General features: G+C 29.9%; 1 protein-coding gene and 1 long non-coding RNA gene across 2 annotated transcripts; both read left to right on the forward strand.

Annotated features, from left to right (window-relative positions):
- The first annotated feature begins 8,827 nt into the window (after nt 1–8,827).
- LOC126676480 (uncharacterized) lies at nt 8,828–11,121 on the forward strand. The gene is made up of 3 exons (XR_007640299.2): nt 8,828–8,913; nt 8,995–9,072; nt 10,673–11,121. It is a non-coding gene; the product is annotated as an uncharacterized LOC126676480 (long non-coding RNA).
- A 4,832-nt stretch (nt 11,122–15,953) lies between these two features.
- LOC126677869 (protein trichome birefringence) lies at nt 15,954–18,958 on the forward strand. The gene is made up of 5 exons (XM_050372683.2): nt 15,954–17,212; nt 17,323–17,515; nt 17,608–17,801; nt 17,905–18,063; nt 18,360–18,958. The coding sequence occupies exons 1-5, from the start codon at nt 16,218–16,220 to the stop codon at nt 18,700–18,702; spliced, it is 1,884 nt and encodes a 627-aa protein (XP_050228640.1). The 5' UTR covers nt 15,954–16,217; the 3' UTR covers nt 18,703–18,958.
- Nucleotides 18,959–24,301: the final 5,343 nt, after the last annotated feature.

A 24,301-nucleotide genomic window follows, 5' to 3' on the forward strand; every position in this document is an offset into this window, starting at 1 on the left:
TCGAATTTAGTCTGTTATTTCGTCAATGTGGGCCTAATCTGAATGGTTAAGGTGTTTCTAAGTGCATCGAGAGGTTGTGGGTTCGAACTACGTCTCGGTAACTAACAACTAACATGAGACTCTAAAAAGTCGATTTCCATCTTTGATAAAAAAAAAGTCTGTTATTTCCGATTGAAATTACCGATTGGCAAATTTAAATCAAATTTCAATTAAAAATTTCCGATTGAAATTCCTTTATCATGAGGGATCATGTTCACGAATTTATACCATTCATTATAAAATGAATGGTGTAAATTAATTTAATTAAAATTAAATTTTTTAAATTTAAACTATTTATTTTGTAATAAATGGTGTACATTTATTAAGCATGACCTCTCATGTTTAAGTGAACATGAGAAATCTCAAACCAAAACTCTAAATTTTGAATTATTTATATGAGTTTACTATCAGAAACCAAGCACAAAATATGTGAACGGAAAAACCAAAAAAGCTGGAATCAATTGTATTAGATTAGCTAGATTAAGATTAATGTAAAATAGAATAGAAAACAAAAAGTAAAATAGAGTTACTCTATTTTGTTCTCCAACAGAGCTCTATTTTAAGGTACACTTTAATAGAGTGACTCTATATATAGAGTAAAAAAATAAGGTACACTATAATAGAGTTGGATATAGAGTACTGTTGGAGAGGATTTGCACACCAAATTGGCAATTTGGTGTTCTGTTGGAGATGGCCTAACCTGAATGGTTAAGGTGTTTCTAAGTGCATCGAGAGGTTGTGGGTTCGAACCACGTCTCGGTAACTCACAACTAACATGAGACTCTAAAAAATCGATTTCCACCTTTGATAAAAAAAAAAGTCTGTTATTTCCGATTGAAATTACCGATTGGCAAATTTAAATCAAATTTCAATTAAAAATTTCCGATTGAAATTCCTTCATCATGAGTGGTCATGTTCACGAATTTATACCATTCATTATAAAATAAATGGTGTAAATTAATTTAATTAAAATTGAATTTTTAAATCTAAATGTTTAAATGAACATGAGACATCTCAAACCAAAACTCTAAATTTTGAATTATTAATATGAGTTTACTATCAGAAACCAAGCACAAAATATGTGAACGGAAAAACCAAAAAAGCTGGAATCAATTGTACTAGATTAGCTAGATTAAGATTAATGTGCATGCAGCAATATTTTAGGACACCAGCAGTATAGGAGTGGATTGTAGCGTGCAGTATAAATATGAAATTGTCGTTCAAGTAATAATGGGGGACTTGATAGCAAAAATTGACTTCATTGTTGGCCAATGTTAAAAACTGATTTTTACTTAAGTTTTGTTAATTACTTAGAGTTGGCAAAAAAAGAACTATGAATCAAATATCATATCATATGTGTTAATGTAAAATATTTACTTTTTTACTTAAGTTTTGTTAATTACTTAGAGTTGGCAAAAAAAGAACTATGAATCAAATATCATATCATATGTGTTAATGTAAAATATTTACTTTTTCTTATGTCATGAAAAATAATTTAACAATTAACATGAATTATTAATGAGTTATATTTCAAGTGATTTAAACGCTAGACAACAAATTGAAAAGTCATTGATTCAATCCTCTCACAAACGCTCGCTTCTCTCCAACTATAAAAAAACCTAAAATGAATTCATTATGAATGCAATTGTTTCGAATTTAAGCTAATATAATTATTTTTGAATTTAAAAAAAAATATGAAGAATAAATTTTGAATTTGATCTTAATTAAATTTATCTTACCTTTTATATTCTTATAAAATCATAGAAAAAAATAATTCATAAATATTTATTAAATCAGTACTTAAATATTTTTATTAAATTTACAATAACAATACCAATATAAATTTTAATATATATGTAGCATTTATCATCTTTAATTATATTAATTTTAAATATAATTATTATTACGAATCTTATAATCTAAAAAATATATTCATAAATAGATCGTAAATTTATGATAATTGTAATCTTTTTATTTTATTAATATGATTTTAATGATATTTTATTAAAAATATGTTGGCAGAATAAATAACATATATTGTTTAGTGAATAGAATAAATAAAATACTAATCATGATAAATTTTTTTTTTAACAAATACAACTAGCATGATTAACTGATGTATAGGTAATGCTCCCTTTGTCCCATTCTAATTGAGAAAATTTCCATTGCACATTGTTTAATAAATTTTAATAACTTTATTTTTATATCCTCATATTAACATTAAATGCTTCACTACTTTTAAAAAAAATACTTTTAAATTGCATTAATTGACGAGGGTAAAAGAAGGAAAATGGTGTGAAAAATATTCTATAAATAAAAGTTTTCAAATAGAATAGCACACTCAAAATAGAAAATTTGGTCAATTAGAATGAGACGGAGGAAGTAATAAATTTGCTCAAATGTCAACTAAATATTCAAGAAAATCTTAGTAGTTTGACTTGATTTTAAGAATCTTTAAATAATTAACCTGAATAATAAAATAGTTCATAAAATTATAAAACAATAATTTACATAATATCTAAAAATATAAATGGTTAAGAATTAAAGTTTGTTCTGAAACATATTCAATAGTTTTAAGTTAAAAGATGCACTTAAACAAAAAAATCTAAGCGTCAAAAGTTTTTTTTTTCTGATTGTGGTTAATGGTATATGCTTGCCGTTAGCGGTAGTCATTATTTTATATAAAGTAAAATAAATAGCCGACTCAATTTTATATTTCTAGTTTTATTGGTATATACAAATCAAGAATAAAAGAGATAGATCAACACCGTTTAAAATTGAAGATGAAATCGATTAGAGATTTATACTAGTTTTCTTTTGTGGTATTATTTATTACAGCAATTGATTTTGTTCTCTTTTCTCTATAAAAGGTCTGTTTATCCATTTTTATGAAGAATAGGTGCGGGTTGGTGAGTTTTCAGTTAGGCAGCAAAAAATTAGATTTTTATTATAATAGAACAATTAAGTGTTAATTTTTATTTTGTAAGTCGATTTGCGATCAAAATTTTACATCTTTTTTGTGTCAGGTCATTAGAAACGGTTATACTGTTTCTAAATTCATATACTTGTAACTACTTAATATTAACGATATTTTTTTTTAAACACACAATTTATTTAGATTTTTTTATAAATTGCATACTCTATAATGTTAGTATTTCAAAAAGAAAAATTACTTTAAGTATAATTTTTTCCTTTAAGGATATTTTTGTATTTTTTTCCACTTTAAATTAGACTTTCAAAATTAACTTAGCATTTTATGTTATTATTTTGATGTTTATATTATTTCTAAAAATATTTGACTTATTATATTATTAGTTTTATATAAGAAGGTTATTTAATAGCTTTTAAAAATGTTATGATACTTTCAGTGATCAAAAAACAATTTAAATATTAGTTACATATTATATTGTTAAAAATATTATAAATATTATGCGTTGATATCTATTGTATAGTAATTAACATTGTAATAAATTAGAAGATTAACAACACATGCTTTTTTTTATTTAGTATTACCTTATATTTGATAATTCTTTATCTTTAAAGATGATATTTTTTTATGAGCCGACAATCTCATTTAACTTTAATTAATTTGATATTATTTTTTTGAAATATCAAGTTGATCTTTTGAAAGTTATAATTAAAAATAAAATACGTTGATAATTAATTTTTTAAACATTTTGATATAATTAATTTTCTAAACATTTTTATCATAATATAATTTTTAATTAAATTTAAAAATTTGAATATTAAATATAAAATATGTTTGGAATTTTTGTGGGAGTTTAGTGTTTTTCAAGAACCCAGGGCATGTGATGGAGTAATATTTTATATAGTAAGTCACAGTCTACTAGTAATGTCTTTTTAGTCTGGTCTCCTTCAATTATAATTATGAAAACGACATGATTTTCATGAATTTTAATCTCAACATAATTTTCTTCAACTATTAGTAATATTCTTTTCAGGTGAAAATATAAAACAAATGAAGAAATATATGCGTATGTGTATAGGAGCTTTTAAAGAGAATTTTCTACTTTCCTCAAAAAAAAGATTTTTTTACATAGAAACCGTTGCTCTAATATTTTGATCGTACAATAATATTTCAGTGTTGTTGATAAATCACGATTTGAATTGCTCTCTTAAGATCTATAGAAAAGGAGCAAATAGAGATAAAAAAGAATCCTGGTGGAGTTTGCCGACTGACCGCTCCGACGCTCTAGTTAGTTTGAGTAGGGAAAAGAAGAGAAAAGATTAAATATTCAAGTGTCATAAAGAGTGGTACCTTAAAATTGGCACATAAGGTAGTTTATATAGTCATCCACACAAATCTTTTTTTCCTTTCTCTCTAGTCCTCACTTTTCTGTTTGCCTTAATGACCAATTCAGTTATATCTCGAGTGGTGTGTTAGGTGCAAACCGCACAGGGAACATTCTTGTGTGTCAGAAGATCTCATGTGGTCTCCTCGAAGTTGTTACGTACATGTGTTTGCTAATTTTTCGATGTGATGTCAAGTATTTGATGTCTTAGGTGAGCGGACAGCGGACGCCATGTACAAGTTCCCGGTTATCTAGGGACTTAGAAGTTCAGAGCTATTCTTGTGCTGAGGTATTGGTTCTCCAAGTTATGAATAGACTTATGTGTCCTTAGCTATTCACTTGTCGAGGATTTTTTAGAGTTATAAGTGTCCTGACGAGGTTGTGTTAGTTTATTGCATGATTTAGTGATACTTTATTTTGACGAGATTGCTTCACCCTTAATATATGTTACTATTCCATTATATGTTATAAATGTAAATATTTTAAAAATAATACATGGTGGGCGTATGGTTTAAGTTTCTAGAGGAGTTTTTAACTTTTTTTCAAAAAGTATTATTTAAGAGTTCGCAAAAAAAATTATAATATTAGCTACTAGTTTTTTGAATTTTATAAAAACTGTTTGGAAAAGGCTAGAGGCAGGTTTATATATTTCCTTCAATTGTTTTTTTGCGCCTTATTGAAAACTACAAAAAATTCAACATAATCTCACTAATACAGACACACCCATTTTTTAGGACAACACTTTCAAAATACATAAAATTGCTTCATCACGTCATTTAGAAAGAAAATTGCATCTAATATGTGATTTGTGATCACAAATCACAATTTCTCTCAAGACGAAGAAGATATGAAGATACTGCACTAAATCGGAGGAAACAACAGCAAATTGGAGAAGACGGGCTAGGCGGCGGCAGATCGGAGGAGCCGGCCTAGGCAGCAGCAACTCGGAAGAGACGGTCTAGCTTGAATTGGTGTTATTTTTGCTGCTTCTCAGATAACATCTATCAAGTATTACTTTTGATTCTTTTAATTTTGATCTGCATAAAAGAAAAATGGGAATAAAGAGCTTGATCGTTAAACCTTGACATTTTAATTTCTTGCATTTCTTATTGTTTTCTTCTAAAACAAATCTTGAATTTGTTAATTTAAATGTTTTTTAATATCCTTATAGTGTCTGATGTTTTTGTTGGTGGAACCAAACAATTTGTAGTTCTTTTGTATCAAAAGTTTGTTTCTTATTATTTGCTCATCAAAAGTACGCGTATTGTATGTTTAAATAGAATATAGCAAAATTACTTTATATAATGCTGCCATGAATTGCTAACTTTCAGGTACAATATGAGATTGCTTTATTGCTCAAGTGCTTAACCAAATCAAATAATAGTTCTATTGCTATGTTTTTTGGTTTAAAAATGACTGAAAGTTAAGTTTCTTCTGAACTAGTTTGGAGAATGGCACTGAAGTGATTTTGTATACAAACTATGCTTTAGTTCATGATCGTTTAGTGCATTATATTGCTGTCTTGTGCAGTATTTCACGGATTCTAATTCTAAATTGGGAGATTTCAAGATATGAAGTGTGTTTAAGATGGAAGATATTTTAGTAGTTTTTCTGATAGAATTTGACATTTATACTTTAAATATATTTTTAATGTGTAAATCTCGAATATAATCCGATGCAGGTAGTGCCAACAAATTCACATTTATTTAATGTGTTGAATGGAAAGCATACATTCATAGTAAACTTAAAAGAGAGGATATGTACATGCAACAAGTTTCAAATGTATGAGATACCATGTCGGCATGCATAAACGAAGACGCACTAAGAAGCATATACGAAGACGCAATATCTTACTGCTCAAAATTCTATAAAAGAGAGAATGATCGCCACTTACGAATCAACAGTGTATCCAATACCCGGTCAAGAAACGTGTAACTTAATACCTGAATTCTTTTAATTTTTAGAAGTAATGTAATCATTACTGCTCACAGTGTTTGGCATACCTTATGTAGATCTTATATCTATCATGCATATACTTTGTAGTTTTCCAATTTCTAGTTCCATTGTAATACCCCAAAATATTTAAGTATGTAAATGGGACCACGTGTCCAGTGTTAAGTCGCCAGAGTGGCGATATCGAAAAGATTTTCGAGAAATTAAGATAAATATTAAAATTTTAGCAGGACGGTTTTGAAAAAATTATCGCGGGAAATTTAATATCATATTCCAGTTCTAAAGTTGGAATTGGAATTGGAATTAGAAAAGAAAAATGTTAAGAAAGTTGCAAAATACAGTACATGGACTAAAATGGTAATTTAACCATATAAAACTCGAAGGGATATTATTTCGCCAAGGTCCGCGAAATATTTTATAGTATATGTGGTAAAAGGTTCGGGTCAATCGGAGACCTTTTAAAATTTGGACGCGGATTCGTTTTGGGCTAAATTGCAATTTTTGAAAAGTTCAAGGACCAAATTGTAAGTTAGACAATTAAATATCGAGAATAGTAATTAGAATATTATTGAAGGAAAATAATAATTTTAGGATAGTATTATTTATTTAAATATAAATAATACGTAAGTAATTGAGTTAAAAGAATAATTTAACCGTTTGGTTAAATTAGAAAGTTTAAAAGAGAAATGGTTTAAGTTGAAGAAATGAAGGATCAAAATGGATAGTTAGCCATATATATATAAGATCTTGAAGCAGCTAGAATGATCAAGAGAAGAAGAAAGAGGTCAGGAGCAGAAAAGAAAGAAAAAAATGACGATCGTTACGATCCGTCGCCGCTTCGCCATTTCTCATCCGTTTCCGACATTCCATAACTCGGATTGATCGTATTTCAATGGCGAATCACGGTAAGTTTGAAGTTTCGCCTTTTTAATGGATGAATTGGATTATATATCGAGTTAAAGTTTTATGCCATAAAACGATTATATCAATTTATTGATTATTGGATTCGATTATAGCGTTTTGAATTTAGAATTGGTGTTTTTGGCACGTTTACGCGTTGTTTGAAAGTCGGAATACGGAAAATACTAAGGAAGCATGTCGGAATGGATTGAAAACGATTATAAGAACGTTACGCAGGCGCGTAAGTATGTTGCGCGGGCGCGTAACTGTCTTGCACGGGCGCGTAAGAATGTTACGCAGGTGCGTAACTCTCTTACGCGGGCGCATATGTATCTTACGCGGGCGCATATGTATCTTGCGCGGACGCGCATTAAGGTTATGCGGGTGCATAACTTATTTGAAACATCTATAAGGTATTTTTTACCTTTCTATGACCCCGTTTTCCTACTTTAAGAGTGTCGGACATTGAAAAGGAAACACGGACCCCGAAAACGATAAATTTGGATATCGAACATGGGGTATTCAATTAGGATTTCGATGTATACAGAACCTATGATTAGTAATCGATTAATAAGAGATATAATAAGTATCTCGACTAAGTATTAGAACGCGATCAAAATTAAAAGACGTATTTAGAATAAGATCGTGTTAACCTAAGTTTATAACTTAGGTTTTTGATATTAAGCCTACGTTTATGAATTAAACGTACAGGTAACTCGACTAAGTAGCTAACGAATCGACGAGCTACCAGGCCGATGCGATGGAATAGCAAGGAGATCAAACGACATATGGGGCTCGTGTTCATGGGATCTGTATATTATTACATTTCGGAAAGCGGTCACTGTGAGTGGCAATTTATTTTCGCGTATTATTTTTATTAAATTTATTTTCATATATTATGAATATTATTATCAATACATCGCATTTATATGATTTGTTCGAATAAGATGTTATGTTCGGTGAATTTAATTATATGAATGCTGTTATATTCATTGTTCTGAATATGAATATCTAGTGTGCGATCCGAAGAAACCAACTACCTATTGGGTGTCAATAGGCTGTGTGATCACCAGTATTTGAGTCAGTCTAGCGTGTCCAGATTGTCTATGAGATTACGAAATGCGCATACGATATGAATGTGATACGAGTGAGAACTCGGTTACGGTGTAACCTGAGCCCCGTATCTAGTGGGTTGGACCTATCAGTGAGTTGGACTCACACTTTGAGATTAATATCCCGTATTTTTATTTTTTATATTTTTTTAAATATAATTTTTAAATTCCGTCAAACTTTAAGTAATTTATTTTTTATTATTAAATATTTTTAATTAATTTTATTTGTGTCGTTCGTTAATTTGTTTGTGGTTCGATTCGTGTTTGGTTTGTACTAATAAAATCAATGAATGTATAATCCATGCATGCAAAATAAAACCCCATGCCTTATTATCCACGTAACTAGGCCCAATTGTTTTTTTAATAACATGAAAGGCCATAAAAAAAAAGGTCCATACAATTTGTTACTTTAATTATGCTAATTATGCAATCATGTCCTCCAAGCCTATTTATTTAAACATGCTATTTTGCTGTTTCACGTGGTCTTTTTCTAACCTAAACTTTCATTATCTTTTACAAAACCTTAGCCGCCATCCCTCTCTAAACAAATCTCAAGAATCATAACTTCCCTTCTCCATTCATTCACCTCAAATCCGGTAACTATTTTACGTTGCTTTTTACATATTTCAATACGATACCATATCGCGGCTTATTAACTTATGTTTTCATTGAACTAGTATCAATCTGAGATCGTTCTCTTCATTTCGTCGGTCCTTATCACCCTCGATTAACATCACGTTTTGATTATGAAATTGGTACGTTGAAATCTCTTTGTTTTTAATGCCGTTAGTTTATCGCTTAGTGTTTTTGTTACTGTCGTTGGGTGTTCTTTTCCTTTTGCATTGATTTTGTTGCTTATTGTTGTTTAATAGACTATTGATTAATGGGTTATTATGTGTTAAATCTCAGTTGGTAATTTATCTTTGGTTTGGTTGCTTTTGGTTTCGGTTTCAGATTTTATTGTCTCTGCCATACTCGTTTTTTAAGAAAAAGGATGAACCTTGAATTGTTAAGTTTCGGCAACCTTGAGAAATTGTTCTTGATTGTTGTTTTGATTTTAATATGATTGACATGAAATTGATGATTTGGTGGTTGCTTGATTTGGTTTCTGAGTTATACGTGTTTATGCTTTCCTGTTCATGGTGGGTTTCAATTGTTTGATAATTGGAGAAGACAATGACGTGTCAATGAATGATTTGTTACTTTGAAAATGTTTTGGCAAATTGATGACTTTGGTCACTGAATTTTTGTGCCTTAAATCTTTTGATTCCTAAACTTATCTTTTAAATGTTTTAAATTGATTTTTAATTTTAATCTACGAAATTGATTTCGACTTATTAATTAGCAACTTAAATAATATTATTATTTATAATTTGAAATTACTTCGGGCATTAATATTTTTTAAATTAAAATTAATATTAATTTCATTATAGTTTATTTTTGATTTTATAAATTGACTTTATTAAATGAGAATTGGGGATTTCATTTTAATTTGAAAGTCGTTAAATCAATTATATTATTTTAAGACCTAAAAATAATATTTGAGTTATTTAAAATTTAATTAATAATAATAATTATTAATTATTTAATTGACAAATTGAGATTTTTGGCTTTAAATACCAATGTGATTAAATTTATGTTTTTAACCTTTGGTTTCCGTTTCAAGTTATAAATTGTCAAATTGAAATCGAAGATTATTTTATAATCTAAATTTATATAATTACTCGGGTAATTATATTTGGTTTTAAATATCTTTTGATATGGCATTTTGGCTAAATTACAATTTAGTCCTTAAACGTTTTTAGAACTTATTTGATTAAGTTTTTGATTGTAACTCGGGTTACTTGAGGTTAAGGATATTGGGTTCCGTTTTAAATATTGATTTATTATTTTATCAAAATTGATTTTATAATTATAAACTATGGTTTATAATTGGGTATGATTATACTTATTTTATCAAGGTGATTTTGGAAATTTTAAACTCTGGTTTATATTTTGATAAATTTTTTTGGGTCGGGTTAGACTTGGGTCACCCGACATGTGAGGTAGCTTGGTAGTTATTGGTAACTCGGCTAACCTAATATTTGAGGAAATGGATTTAAGTTATTGTTTATTTATTATTTAAGTAATGTTTTTCGGAACGGATTTTAAAGAGGAAACCCAATAGACTTTGCTTAATTATCTGAGTATTGTGTTACTCGATGTGATTCATTTTGACTCGGGTCATTACGTGATTAATTGTTCATTCTATTCTTGCTACATTTATGTTTGACTCGGTATTGTGCTAGTCCTATGTGGTGTCTAGTATTCTTAGAGTTAGGGGTTGAATGGAGTTTAACTTATATATTGTTTTAGACCCGTCGACTGCTCGTGCTTCGGAGTCTATGCAGGGTTAGCTGTTTGCCAAGATTCACGTGGATAAGCAAGCAGTGAGTTTGTAGTGCTATTTACCGCTTTATTAAGTACCGCATCATATTTTAGTATTATAAATGCTTTTAATTGTTTTAAGCGATTATGGATCTGGATTGAAACGAGCTACTCGATAGGCTTGTATCGAGACTGTGTGCACCAGTATATACTCTGGGATCGGCAGACTATGGTCTTGCTTACGCTGGTAAATTGACGAGGATTTGTTCCCGTCCACTCTGGGTTTATGTTTCAGTATGCTATGTCATACTTACGCTGGGATCTTTTCAATACTGTTTTCCATAATCATACTATATTAGTATAAACTGTTTTGATTTAAGGGTTTTAAACTTAATAAATGTAAATAGTATTGCGAACTCATCTCAGTATATCTGACCCCGTTGTTTTCCCAAATTTTCCAGGATATGATTTGAAAGCTGGTCCACTCCGATCCTTTTATTCTTCGGAGGTTTATTTTATTTTATATAGATTGTCAAGCTGATTTTTATTCTTAGACCGCAGTAGTAAACTAGAAGTTCATATTACATTAGATGTTTGTCAGATTTGTCTGACTGACTTTATTTTATGCTTTGACATACTTATTTGTTTAACTCTGGTTATCTTTTTATCAATGTAAGTAATTACATTTAGGTTGTTATATTACTTTGTATGTTTGATTTTTATCCGCAAGGCTAGCTACGGGTTTTGGTACTACATTACCCATACCCTAGCACCGGTCGCGATTCATGAAAATGGGCCGTGACAGCCCCGTATCTAGTGGGTTGGACCTATCAGTTAGTTGGACTCACACTTTGAGATTAAGAGATTGGTCGCGGCTGACGTGGTTGAGTGTGAACACTCCCGGGTCGGACCATTTGGATCAGTTTGATTCGAATATTCGGAATAAGATAAGTTCAGAGTTTAAGATTAGGATTTCGGTCGGATATGCTATTTATGAATATTATGTTATTTTCATATCATATCGAGATAGATATATATGTGTTTGAGTATGTGATGTGTATTTTGATAATACCGATAATAAGTTGCATACTCACTCAGTATTTTCCCAAATACTGACCCCTCACTCTGATGTTTGCAGGTATTAGAAGTCGGATCAGACAAGCCATCTCCCTTGTGCCAGAAGTCATTGAACTTGCACAAGTATGAATTCATAGAGCTGCAGTAGTCACAAGGTGTCAGTATTAGATATACATTTTGACTTCAAATAGTATTTTATATTGTAAACTCTAATATGATATTTTAATATCTATAAATGCATCATCTAAAAGAGTTTTTCTGAAAATGTTTACATATAATATTATACTTTTAAATGCGAAAAATTATTACTGGTTTTAGGCTTGCTACGGGTTTCGGAGCTATCACTCCCATTCCCTAGCGCCGGTCTCGGCTCAATAATTTGGGTCGTGACATCCATTGTGTTTGTATACTTTCTATATAAAATTTGTACATTAATATTATTTAGTTAATGTTTTCATTTCACTTGTGCAATTGATAAAAAATATAAAATTAAAATCTTCTATTGAATCATGTGTCTTTTAAACCTTATTTTGATAGATTCAATTACTTGACATTTATTTAAGTCTAACTTGTTTCAAGCAATTGTGCAGTATTTTTTTGAGTATTTTTGTAAACTTCATGAAATAAACGATCGATTATAATATTTGTTTTAGTTTTTTTGGCAATTCTTCCCAACTTATAGTTTAGGGAACGATTGTATAAACGATCAAATGAACGATCGTTCAAAATGAAATAAATGATCGTTCATCGCGTTTAAACAGTCGTTCATTTCTGTTTTTCAAATATTTTTTCGACCGTTGGAAGTGACGTTCTTTTCATTTGGACGATCGCTCTTAATATACTAAAAACCTATTTTTGAAGATTTTAAAGGAATCGCAATAGGTGTCAAAGCTTAGTTGCTCATTATTTTTCTTAAATGCGAGTTAATTATCAAAAATTACTCCTACACTCTTAGGCCATTCTTCGACGGCTCAGATTTTCCAAATTGAAAGTTCAAGATGTAAAACTATCCAGGTATGGAAGGAGTGAATCTTTGGCGGCTTTATATCAAAGAATACAAAGCTCTTACTCAAAAAGTTGATGGTAATGAAGTTTCATGGCCAAGAGATGACTGGAAAAGAGTGAAAATTGAAGCAAATGGTCTTAACCGGAAGTCTATATGTGTTCTCTTTGGTTCATTATCTAGAGATGAACAATCAAGAGTTCAGAATTACGCTTGTGCTCTTGACATGTGGAAGATCTTAGAGAATTAACATGAAGGTACGGTTCAAGTCAAGAACAAGAAGGTAGAACTTCTCATTGGGGAATATGAAGCATTCAATCACAAGGCCAATGAGAATATTACCAAAATCACAAATAGACTTCTTGCCATCACCTTTAACCTCAAGAAGCTTGGTAAGCACTATACTCTTGAAGAAATTAATGGCAAAAAATTTTGTTCATTGTCTATCTTAAATTGGAAACCGAAGATAACCATGAAGAAGCTCATGATTTGAAGAAGTTGAGAACCAATGAGCTTATCGAAAACTTGCTTTTTCATGAGATGACTTGCATAAAGAGCATTCAAGAGGCAAAGAAAGCTCAAGATGAGAAGATTAGGAGAATTGCTTTGAAAGTTAAGGTAACTGAGTCCAAGATGAAGATTATGAGGATATGGTGATGATGGTTAAGAAAGTTAGAGATTGAAAGGCAAAGAAGAAATGGCAAAGAGGAGAGATTCCTCAAACTTCAAAATACTTATTAAAAAGAGGCTCCTACTCCTGTTCTTGAGTTTGTGAGGAGCGAATCTGCTCCTTCTAAAAAGGAGGAGCAGATCACTCCTCGTTTTTATGAAGTGCATCTGTTCCTCATTAGAGCAACAACTCCTTCTCCTTGCCTGAAATCGAAAAAAAATAAAAAAATTATTTTTTTGACAAAACATATAAATTACGGGGTTAATTTGATATATAAAGTGCTAAATTATAAGGATTAAGTTGTTTTTTATAATTATTATATATCAATTTAAAATGTAAAAAAATAGGGACCATTTTAAACTTTTTTATCATTAAAACCCACCTAGAAAAAAAGAACTACCATCAAAACCGGAAAGTATTACTCTCTTAAGTGAGAATGAGGAGGGTTATTTTTTAACAATTTAACCAAATTTAAGGTAAAAATAATGTGTTTTCTATTTTTGACTTTTTTGATAATTTCTGCCAAGTTGAAGGGGTAAAATGATCCTTTCTTCCATTAAAAATACATTCCCGAGAAAACGGCAAAAGCATTTAACCAAAAACAACAAACGACAAAGGTATAAAACTTAGACAGATGGCGGTGACAAACAAGCATCAGCTTCATTGGTTGGAGTCTCCGCTCTGCCGTTTACCATTTGGCTGTGAAGCTTTTCACCATCACAGCATACGCACCGTCAAGTTACGGTACAGCTGCGATGTTAGTTCTGTTTAGATCACGACCGTCAATATTGTCTTATTTTAAGATCGGATGTCCCTATTTTTGACACGTACAGAGTCTCGTGTACGGTAATTGCAAAAAAAGAAGTTATAGGTCTCAACGCGTAAGGACTTGAGTGCGAAATGGTCGAGCTGGAATTCTTTTAAGGGGCATCCTTCATTGGCGAATGGAATTATATTTACGGTTTTACCAATTATTGCAATTTGTTTTATTGGTAATATTATTATAAATTTTATTGTCTTTAATTGATATACCCTTTTCACAAAATTACAATAAACAAAGGGATTTTGTGTGTGTTCATATTCAGAAACATGTTTTGCCATTTAGTATTTCATAAAATTAAATAATAACTTTTAATTGATGAATTTAATAATCTGGTTGGTAATTTTAACTATTAGAAAATATTAATGTTTTTATTAAATAATTTTTTCATGATACATTTTTGAATCTTAATATTAAATTATGTAGTAAAATTAAAATTACTAACTAATGCTTATGATAATATTTATATTAAAATATCACATCTATATAAATATCAATGGGGATAAAATGTTAATAAAGAATATAAAAGATAATAGAAGAATATATGGATATTTATCAATAATTCATTATTAAATTTAATTAATAACTTAATTTTTTTATTTTTTTATTTAATTAAATTAATTAAGTTGAATTTAATGTATGTATTATCAAACATTACTTAATAAGTGTTAAAAATAATTTAATTATTAAGTTGGGTTATCAAACACTACATTTGTTTCATATATTTGAAAAAATTTGTCAACTATCATTTTTATTTTCTTTAAAATTATGTAATGTTCATAGATTTTTTTTAAAAAAACTAAAATTTTAAAGTTTATTATTTCATATTTTTAAGTTAATTTTAAACTTGAAAACACTATTCTATTTAATCTAATAAAATCATAGAAAAATATGTTATGTGATTACTTATTTAATTTTTTTATATTAGTTTTTCTGTATATAGTTGAAAATAATTTGCCACCTACTCTTATAAATTCATAAAAGAAAATATTACCTAAAAAATTATTTGGGTTGGGAAAAGTTTGGAAGGATAGACAAAATTTCCTAAAGTTTGTATAAAAAATCGAAATAAACTATTTATATGATTAATATTTTCAAGTTTAAAAATCCAATTAAAAAATTAAGTGAATTTTAATTTTATTTGAATTTAGCCTTTTGAAAAAAATTATTTGATCTTAAACTATTGGAATAATAAACAAATTTAATTTTCTAATTTGAAATTGAGATTGAAATTTATTTAGAAGATTAAGTTTTTAACTGATAAAAATGAGTATTACATTTTTGTACAAAAAATTGGAATGTTATTTTATGGGGGTAAAACTATTGTTCCTCTATATTGTTACTATCGTTTATTTATTTTTTAATTAATTTTTTTTATAAAGAGTACTATGAAAAATGCTCTTAAATAAACTGAAATTATATTAGCCAATTTAGAAAATATAAACACCTAACTAAAAAATAAAAACAGCCAAACTCACTGTATTATTAGTCAGCTTGTTTTTGTTTTTGACAAAATTAATCAGCTTGTTCAAAATTCAAAAAAGGAAAAAAAATATTTAAACTCAAAGAGATAATATAGCAAAAGCAATGGCATTTATGTGATTTTACTCCAAATCATGTCTAATTTTGTTAATTTAGTCTTAAACTATTCTCCCTAGATCTTCTTTTCTAATTTCTTTTCCTTTTCCCATTGACACATGTATTGTCATCTTCAACCCCACAATCCTATTTATAATAAATTTCTACTTTTTCTTTCTCTCTCCATCTCTACTGTAACTGATAGCATAAACACAGCACTCTTTTTTAGACTTTCCATACCCACAAAACACACACATCCTCCCTCAAAATTAACCACTACCCATTAATTATTCCCCCAAAATAACACTACCCATCTCCTTGTTTTTGCATTATTTAAGTTTTTTAAGGAGGAAAAAAAACTGATAAGCTGCAAGAGAGCACAACAATGGCTGATGCAGCAGCCACAAAGCAGCAGCAGCACTTGTCTATCAATGGCGGAAGTTTAATGTCCGAGTTGAAAAGCCAATTTTCTTTTCTGAAAAATAGAAGAACAGTGGCGGTTGCTTATGGGTTTATGTTTGCTTTTGTTGCTTTTACTGTTTTTTTAGCGTTTAATCCGTCTCCGAACTCGTATGCTCCTTGGTTTTCTAATATTTTTACAATTACTTACTCTGATTCTTATAGATCTCAAGACTCTTCTTTTTTCTCCCATTTTTTGCCCAATAATACCGACAAAATTACCAATTCCTCATCATCTGCACAAAACAGTACCTCGAGATCTAATGAAGTGAAAAACCCATCAGCTAATGTTCAAAATCAAACTCAAATTCCAGCCGTTGATTCTGTTAACCCTGCAGTTTTGCATGCAAATCAGTCTTCGACTTCAATTGCCAATAATAGTAGTATTAAAATACCACCCACCAGTAAAAATTCAAGTGAAGATCAAGCTCTGAAGCTGAATCAAACAACAATTACAGCACCCACTAGTCCGGTGATAGCGAATCAGGCAGCGAACTCTTCGGTAAATTCGCCTGTGCAGGCAGCGAATTCGTCGGTAAATTCGCCGGTGCAGACAGCGAATTCGTCTGTAAATTCGCCGGCGCAGACAGCAAATTCTTCTGTAAATTCGCCAGCGCAAATGAATAAGAGTGCGAATGCGGATGAAGGGGTTACGGTGAAGCAGAAGAAGGAGACGGGGAAGTTAAATTACACGGGTGCTTCGCCGGTGAAGCAACCGAGTAATGGAATTGATGATTTGGTGAAGAAGATGGTGAATTGTGATTTGTTTGATGGAGAATGGGTAAAGGATGATTCTTATCCACTTTATAAACCTGGGTCTTGTTCATTTATTGATGAGCAGTTTAACTGTATTCGGAATGGTAGACCTGATAAAAATTACCAGAAATATAAGTGGAAGCCTAAGGGTTGCTCTGTGCCAAGGTAATTACCATAATTGTCCAATTTTACTATTTAGGTTTTCAATTGATTTTGATTTATTTGTTTTGTCTGAGTTTATTTTAGGATTGATTTAGATGACTTGTTCATTGCAGGCTAAATCCTGCACATATGTTGAAGATGTTGAAAGGGAAACGCCTTGTTTTTGTGGGTGATTCACTCAATAGGAATATGTGGGAATCTCTAGTTTGTATGCTTAAAGGCGCGGCGAAAGATCCGAGCAAGGTTTTTGAAGCCAATGGAAGAGTTCATTTTAGAGGGGAATTTTCATATTCCTTCATATTTAAAGTAAGATTATCATAACATATCATTGTTTTTGCTATGTTTTTATTTAAATCTTGTGTGGTATGTCCGTAACTCGGTGAATTTGTTATGTGTAGGATTATGACTGCACTGTGGAATTCTTTGTATCTCCTTTCTTAGTTCAAGAATGGGAAATGCCTGATAAAGATGGAACTAAGAAAGAAACGCTACGGCTTGATTTGGTCGGGAGGTCGTCCGATCAATATAAAAATGCAGATATTATTGTCTTCAATACTGGTCATTGGTGGACTCATGAGAAGACTGCTAAAGGGTGAGCATCTAATTACGTTGTCTGTTATTGATTGGGCGAATGTCGAGGAATATGATTTTGTAACTAAGAGAAAACCAAATTAACGTGCATATTCTGTTTGCAGGAAAGATTATTACCAAGAAGGAAGTCATGTATACAACGATTTGAATGTTTTGGAGGCGTTTCGAAAAGCATTAACTACTTGGGCTAGATGGGTTGATGCCAATATTAATCCTATGAAGTCTCAAGTCTTTTTCAGAGGATATTCTGCTTCTCATTTCAGGTAAAAACTTTTGTTTCTATTCACGATCTTCCTCGACATTTTTATATAGAGTAACATATATTAGTAGTGTTAGCTTTATTTACTTGGAAGACTAATAGGTTGAGCAATTTATATATCATTTGCCAATGGATTTTGTTTATAATATAACATATGGATTTTGAAGTAAAATTGTACTAGTTGAAGCAAGAATTCGTAAATGTTTCAATGCAGTTTCTATACTCTTGATCTGTAGAAGTTTGAGAGTATCTAATTCTTAGAACAATTTTATTAAATCTTATAGCTTCGTCTTTTTGTAGCGGTGGGCAATGGAATTCTGGAGGGGCGTGTGATAATGAAGTTGAGCCAATCAAGAACGCAACATATCTGCAGGAGTATCCGTCGAAGATGTTGGTGCTAGAGAAGGTTCTTAGAGGAATGAAGAACCATGTCACGTACCTAAATGTTACGCAAATGACGGATTACCGAAAAGATGGTCATCCTTCGATTTACAGGAAGCCGAATGTAAAATCACCACTACTATACCAAGACTGCAGCCATTGGTGTCTTCCTGGTGTGCCGGATGCTTGGAATGAAATTCTTTACGCTGAGCTTTTATTAAACGAGTATCAAAAGCGACAAGTGCAGAAACGACAGAGGTAAATACTAGTTTACATAAATTTTAGATGCTGCAGATGAAATATTAATTAAGCTTCAATCAGTGGTGAATAGTGTAGATTCTTTATTTTTTCTGTTATCTTATCAATTTTGATTTATAGAAAGTAAAAAATTTGGGGGGAGGATCCAAGAAATAGTGTTCTCCTCAGCAACAAGAAAGATTAATACCTGTGTTATAATAATAATAATGGAATTTACTTGTTTATTACTTGTTGAAGAAGAAAAATATCTCTTTGTTTTATTATGTGTTCTTTCAGCTTCAAATTATGGCTTTGATTAATGTAAATCCATGATTAATTCGTTTCTTATTTTGAACAAAAAGTAGGTTATTGGATCTGTAATACAGGACAGATCCAATTGAACAATACTTTTACCATATAATTAAACACTAATGATATCATTTAGTAATGAGTTGAAGTCAGTTGTTTCTATTTATATATGATGTGGTTGATCTGAAAGTGCAATAAACAATGCAAATTGAAAGATAAATTTGATTCGGTTTGACATTATATTTCATTTTCGGATTGCTTCAATATTGTATGTAAAAATTAGGTTAAATTCATCCCGAAGCTCCTATATTTTACCACTTTTGTTTAAAAAGCTTTTATTTTAAAAAAACTTATTTGTTCAGTCCTTATCCCAAATATGTTATTTTTCAGTCCCTGTTCAAGTTGACACTTTTGTTCACCCACTCTATCCAAAAGGGCATAAAAATTAAAATATAGGGACTGAAAATGTGAGTTTTTCAGGGTAGAGATTTTTAAATGAAAGTGGTAAAGTACAGAAATTTGAGAATAAATTTTACCTAAAAACTAATAATTTTACTTCAATACAAATTAAATTGAAAAAACAAAATCAACCAAGCAAACTAACTGAATTGCTTGATTTTGTTGGACTTATTTTGAAATATCTGAATTTTTTTGTCAATTCAATTGAATTTTTTTAGATAGATTCAGTTTAACACTTCATTTATGAACCAATCATATTACAACATGTCATTAAGATAAGAAAAATATTGTAATATCATCAATTGAATCTTTATACATTTATTATAATAATTTTTTTATTCTAATGACGTGATATAATGTGATTAACTTAGTCTGCTAACGACATGACGTGATGGATTGAATCTATTTAAAAAAATTATCCTAATTGAATTTGCTTTGGACCAAATGTACTCAACTCAATTAAAAAATTCTCAATGATACAGTAAAAGTTTATTAAATATGTGAATGTTATGCTTCCATAAAATAAGCTTGTTTTAATGTCATTTTCCTTAGTTTTGTAATAGTGGGGGGTCAATGTTGAGGTTTTCACCTTAAAGACGACCGACTGTTTACTAATTTTGATGACTTTATTAATAATAAAACAATTTTGTTTGGTTCTTTTAAGTTTTTTTAGTTACACAAAACTTTGGTCTTTTTCTCGCATTGCCACATGGGGTGTTTTTGAGTAGTCTAATAATAAAAAGAATTGATGCGTGGGTGTCTTGGAACTTGGGAAAAGGAACGTGCTTCAACAAATTTGAGGGAGGGAAGCATCATGAAGAACATGTACCCCATTATTTTCATTTATTTATTTTTAAGGAAAATTTAGTTTTAATCGTCATAATTTTTGATAAAATTAGTTCATTTACTTAAATTTTATTTTTTAGTCATTAATATCAAAAATTATGACAAAGATAAGAATTTAATTAGAATTGTTGGAATATGCCTAAAATTCTAATTTCTATTTGTATTAGGACTCTATTAATGAAGTGTTTGGGAGAAGGATAACTTTATTATCATTGGCTAATTAGGAAGTATAAATCCAATTAGGATTAATACTCCTAATGCCATATAGATTATTTACTCACTATATATAGCCTACCTTATTCACCTTTTAGAAAACACCAAAAACCGAACACACAAGGTAGACATTGATGCGAATAAGGGGAAAAGGAGGTGTGTGTGATGTGAGGAATATAAGTTAATCCTTACCCTTTTGGGTACTTCTTGTAGAGAGAAAAACACTTTGTGGATTTTTCTTCTAAGAGCATATTTACTAGAGATGTTCTCTATTTGGTGAGTCTCCACCAATTTTGTACTCCTTTTGATGATTAGTGGATGGCTCGAATCTTTCGCCCGTGGATGTACGCTTTAAAGCAGAACCACGTAAATCTCTTGTATTATTTATTATTTTGCTATATTGTTATTTGTTGATCAAATCCATTATTAAATACCTACCGAATGGTTTCGATTCCGCTGCGCATACCAATCCGGTCAGAACCACGTAAATCTCTTGTATTATTTATTATTTTGCTATATTGTTATTTGTTGATCAAATCCATTATTAAATACCTACCGAATGGTTTCGATTCCGCTGCGCATACCAATCCGGTCAAGAACCGGTCACGACAATTGGTACCAAAGATTTAACAATCGGTATCAATGTTACAACAAGAATGTTTTTTTTACATGAGGGTGTAGCCCAGTGGTTGGATTTTGGTTTGGTTTGAGTTGTTTGGAACTGGTTGGGTTGTGGGTAATTTAGGGTGTTTTGGGTATTTTAATTTTTTTTCTTTTGATGACATGTCAGATTTTTTTTTTGAAATGTCAATTGACCAAAAAAGACGGCGCCAGAAGTATTTTCGTCCAAAAGGGGTTTAGCGAGCGCCGACACAAAATTAAAAGGTTTACTGATCTTCTTTTAGATCAGGGGGTTTGTCGAAAGATACCCCTAAAATCAAGGGCCATGAGCGTTATTAGCCCGCAAAGTCTTGAAGATTAGGATCGATGAGAAATTTTCTCAACATTTCCATATGACCCAAATTGTAAGGAGTGCCTCCTTTCTTCTCTGCGATTTCAGCAATACTATTAAAGTCACCCCCCCATCATACCAAGCCCTACTAAGGAGTTATCTTAGTGAACAAGAAACTGAAATTGAGTGACACGGTCAATGTAAAAAATGCTAACATAGATTCCAATAAAATTTCAAACTACATTGGTCATTTCATCAACTACATTACACTGCAAGAAACAATTTTGAAAATTAACTATACTAACATTACATTTGGAATTCCAAGCAAGCACATTGCCACTTGAGATGTCCAAAGGATCAATGCATTTGAACTATCTAAAGCCACATTTCCTAAAAATACTTTCCACTTTTTCACTACCATTCTTGGACTTAATAAGACACATCAAACCCGTAGAACGAGATTTCACAATCCCATGAGAATGTTGAATTTTCAGAGAGTTTCCAACACCTTGATAATTCCAAATGACTGTCTTCATATATTTATTTGGGATCCATTATGGCTGGCACTCTCCACCAATTTGAATAATGGGCAAACACAAACTTTCTTTAATGTTTGGTCTTCAATCTTCTGCCCTCCTCTCTTCGACCCGGTAGTGTAATGATAATTCTAATTTTGTTAAAAGTTCTATTATGTTGTTTGTAATCAAACGGTTTAAATATATAAATATATTATAATTTAGCATAGATTTGATTCCCAAACTATCACTGCAATACTTACAATTTCTTTCCAAATTTAATTATGCCACTTGAATATTCTACCGCAGTAAGAAAATGCAGTCAAGAATATTAAATATACAGCATTTTTTGTGTTAAAAAAAGGAAATAAGGAAATGGACTGAGACAAAAATAAAAAAGACTACTACATAACAATATCTGTTCATTGGTCAGGTTCGGGCGGGCTCAAACCAAATTTTGGCGGGCTTATATTTCTAAATATAGGTCCAAATGTAGCTCGAGTTAGGTTCGGATCTAATATTTACAATTCAGGCCCGATCTTCATAATAAATTTCTTTGAATTCAGGTTGGAGTTTTGCAAACATATATTGAAAGTTAATAAATTATTGGGCTTTTTATATGAAATACTGTTTTTTCTCTAACATTTACTTTTTTACTGTCCTTTTTAAATTTTTACTTTTCATACCAACTTTTTTTTTTTTGTATACTATTTTTTGAAAACTTTACTTTCTATATTAACTTTTACTTTTCAACATTTTCTTTTATTATTTTTAATTTATTTTTTCACCATTATATTCCTGCATTTAATATATATGACATATTTAAATTTAAATTTTTTTATTTTATTTTATTTTTGACTTTTTTGAATTTTGACTTTTTTAACTGTTGATATTTTTCGTCAGTTTTAATATCAACACAATATCAACAACATTTAATAAACTAACTATTTTAAATTTTTAAAATTTTTTATACTTATTTTTATTTTTCATCATTTTTTCAATTTAATTTTTATTTTTTTATTTTATTTCACGTACAATGTGGTTTTTTTTGTAATGCTAAAATCAACTAAATATCAACATAACATCAACACGATATCAACACAATATCAACATTGTAACATTACAATAATTTAACATTATTATTTGTTTTTTACCAACGCTAAAATTAACAAAATATCAACCGAAAATCAACACAATATCAACACTGCAACATTACAATAATTCAACATGATTATTTATCTTATTCCTCAATGCTAACATATCATTATACAGTCTCAGTTTAATTTTTATATTTTTAGTTATTTCACGAAAAGTATTATCTTATTTGTTAATGTCAAAATCAAAAAAAAATATCAACAGATTATCAGCACAATATCAACATAAAATCAACAACACGGTAACATTACAATAATTTATCAATCAACAATCATCAATAAATCGTACTGCAGAATTAAAAAAAATGCAGAAATACAATCAAACACAGTAAAAATGCAGAAATAACAGATTTTTCTTCCATAAAACTATAAAATCATTTTATATAACATGAAAAGATAATTTTATACATGTTTAATGATGAAAACTTACTATTATATAAAAAAAAGTAAACAGAAAAAAAAATTGCAGATCTAAAACGAAAAAGAAAAATAGAAACGATGAACTTCAGATCTGATGAACTCAAAATAAAAAACGGCGATAGTAAAAACGAGCAGAGAAAATGATTTCGATGGCGAGGTAAAGGTGTAACGACGGAGATGGAGCGCGAAGAACAGATCTGAAGATGCCGATCTACTAAATTAAAGATGAACAAAGATGATTATGGAGAAAAAGAAGAAACTTTGTAAAAATTTGAATTGAGAGAGAGCTGATAGAGAAATATGGGGAGAGAGAAAATAATTGTAATTGTGAGGGTTTGTTTGAGAGAAGAGGTATATATGTGAACTTTATAAAAAATATTATTTCACCCGTGTACCGTATTTTAGAAATATAAAAGTTAGACCTGTATAAAAGTAAAATATTAGAGAAAGTTGGTTGTTTGTGTAAAAAGTCTTAAATTATTTAATCTCATGTATATACCCCCAAAAAATGGGCTTACTAATTGTTTAGGTTCGAATCAGACTTGTGAAATATTAGTGTTCAAGTCCAATTAAAACAGGCCGGGCTTGGGCTTATGAGACAGGCTAGGGACGTAGTCTAATAAACATGTATACATATAAGGTTACTTTATAGAAAATATTTCTTTTTTCAACATTTTTTTTTACTATCACTTTAAAATATTTCCATTTCATATCAAGTGTTTTTTAGAATAACTTTTAAAAAATTTACTTTCTATA

The sequence above is a fragment of the Mercurialis annua genome, linkage group LG4 (genome assembly GCF_937616625.2).
Source record: "Mercurialis annua linkage group LG4, ddMerAnnu1.2, whole genome shotgun sequence".
NCBI lineage: Eukaryota > Viridiplantae > Streptophyta > Magnoliopsida > Malpighiales > Euphorbiaceae > Mercurialis > Mercurialis annua.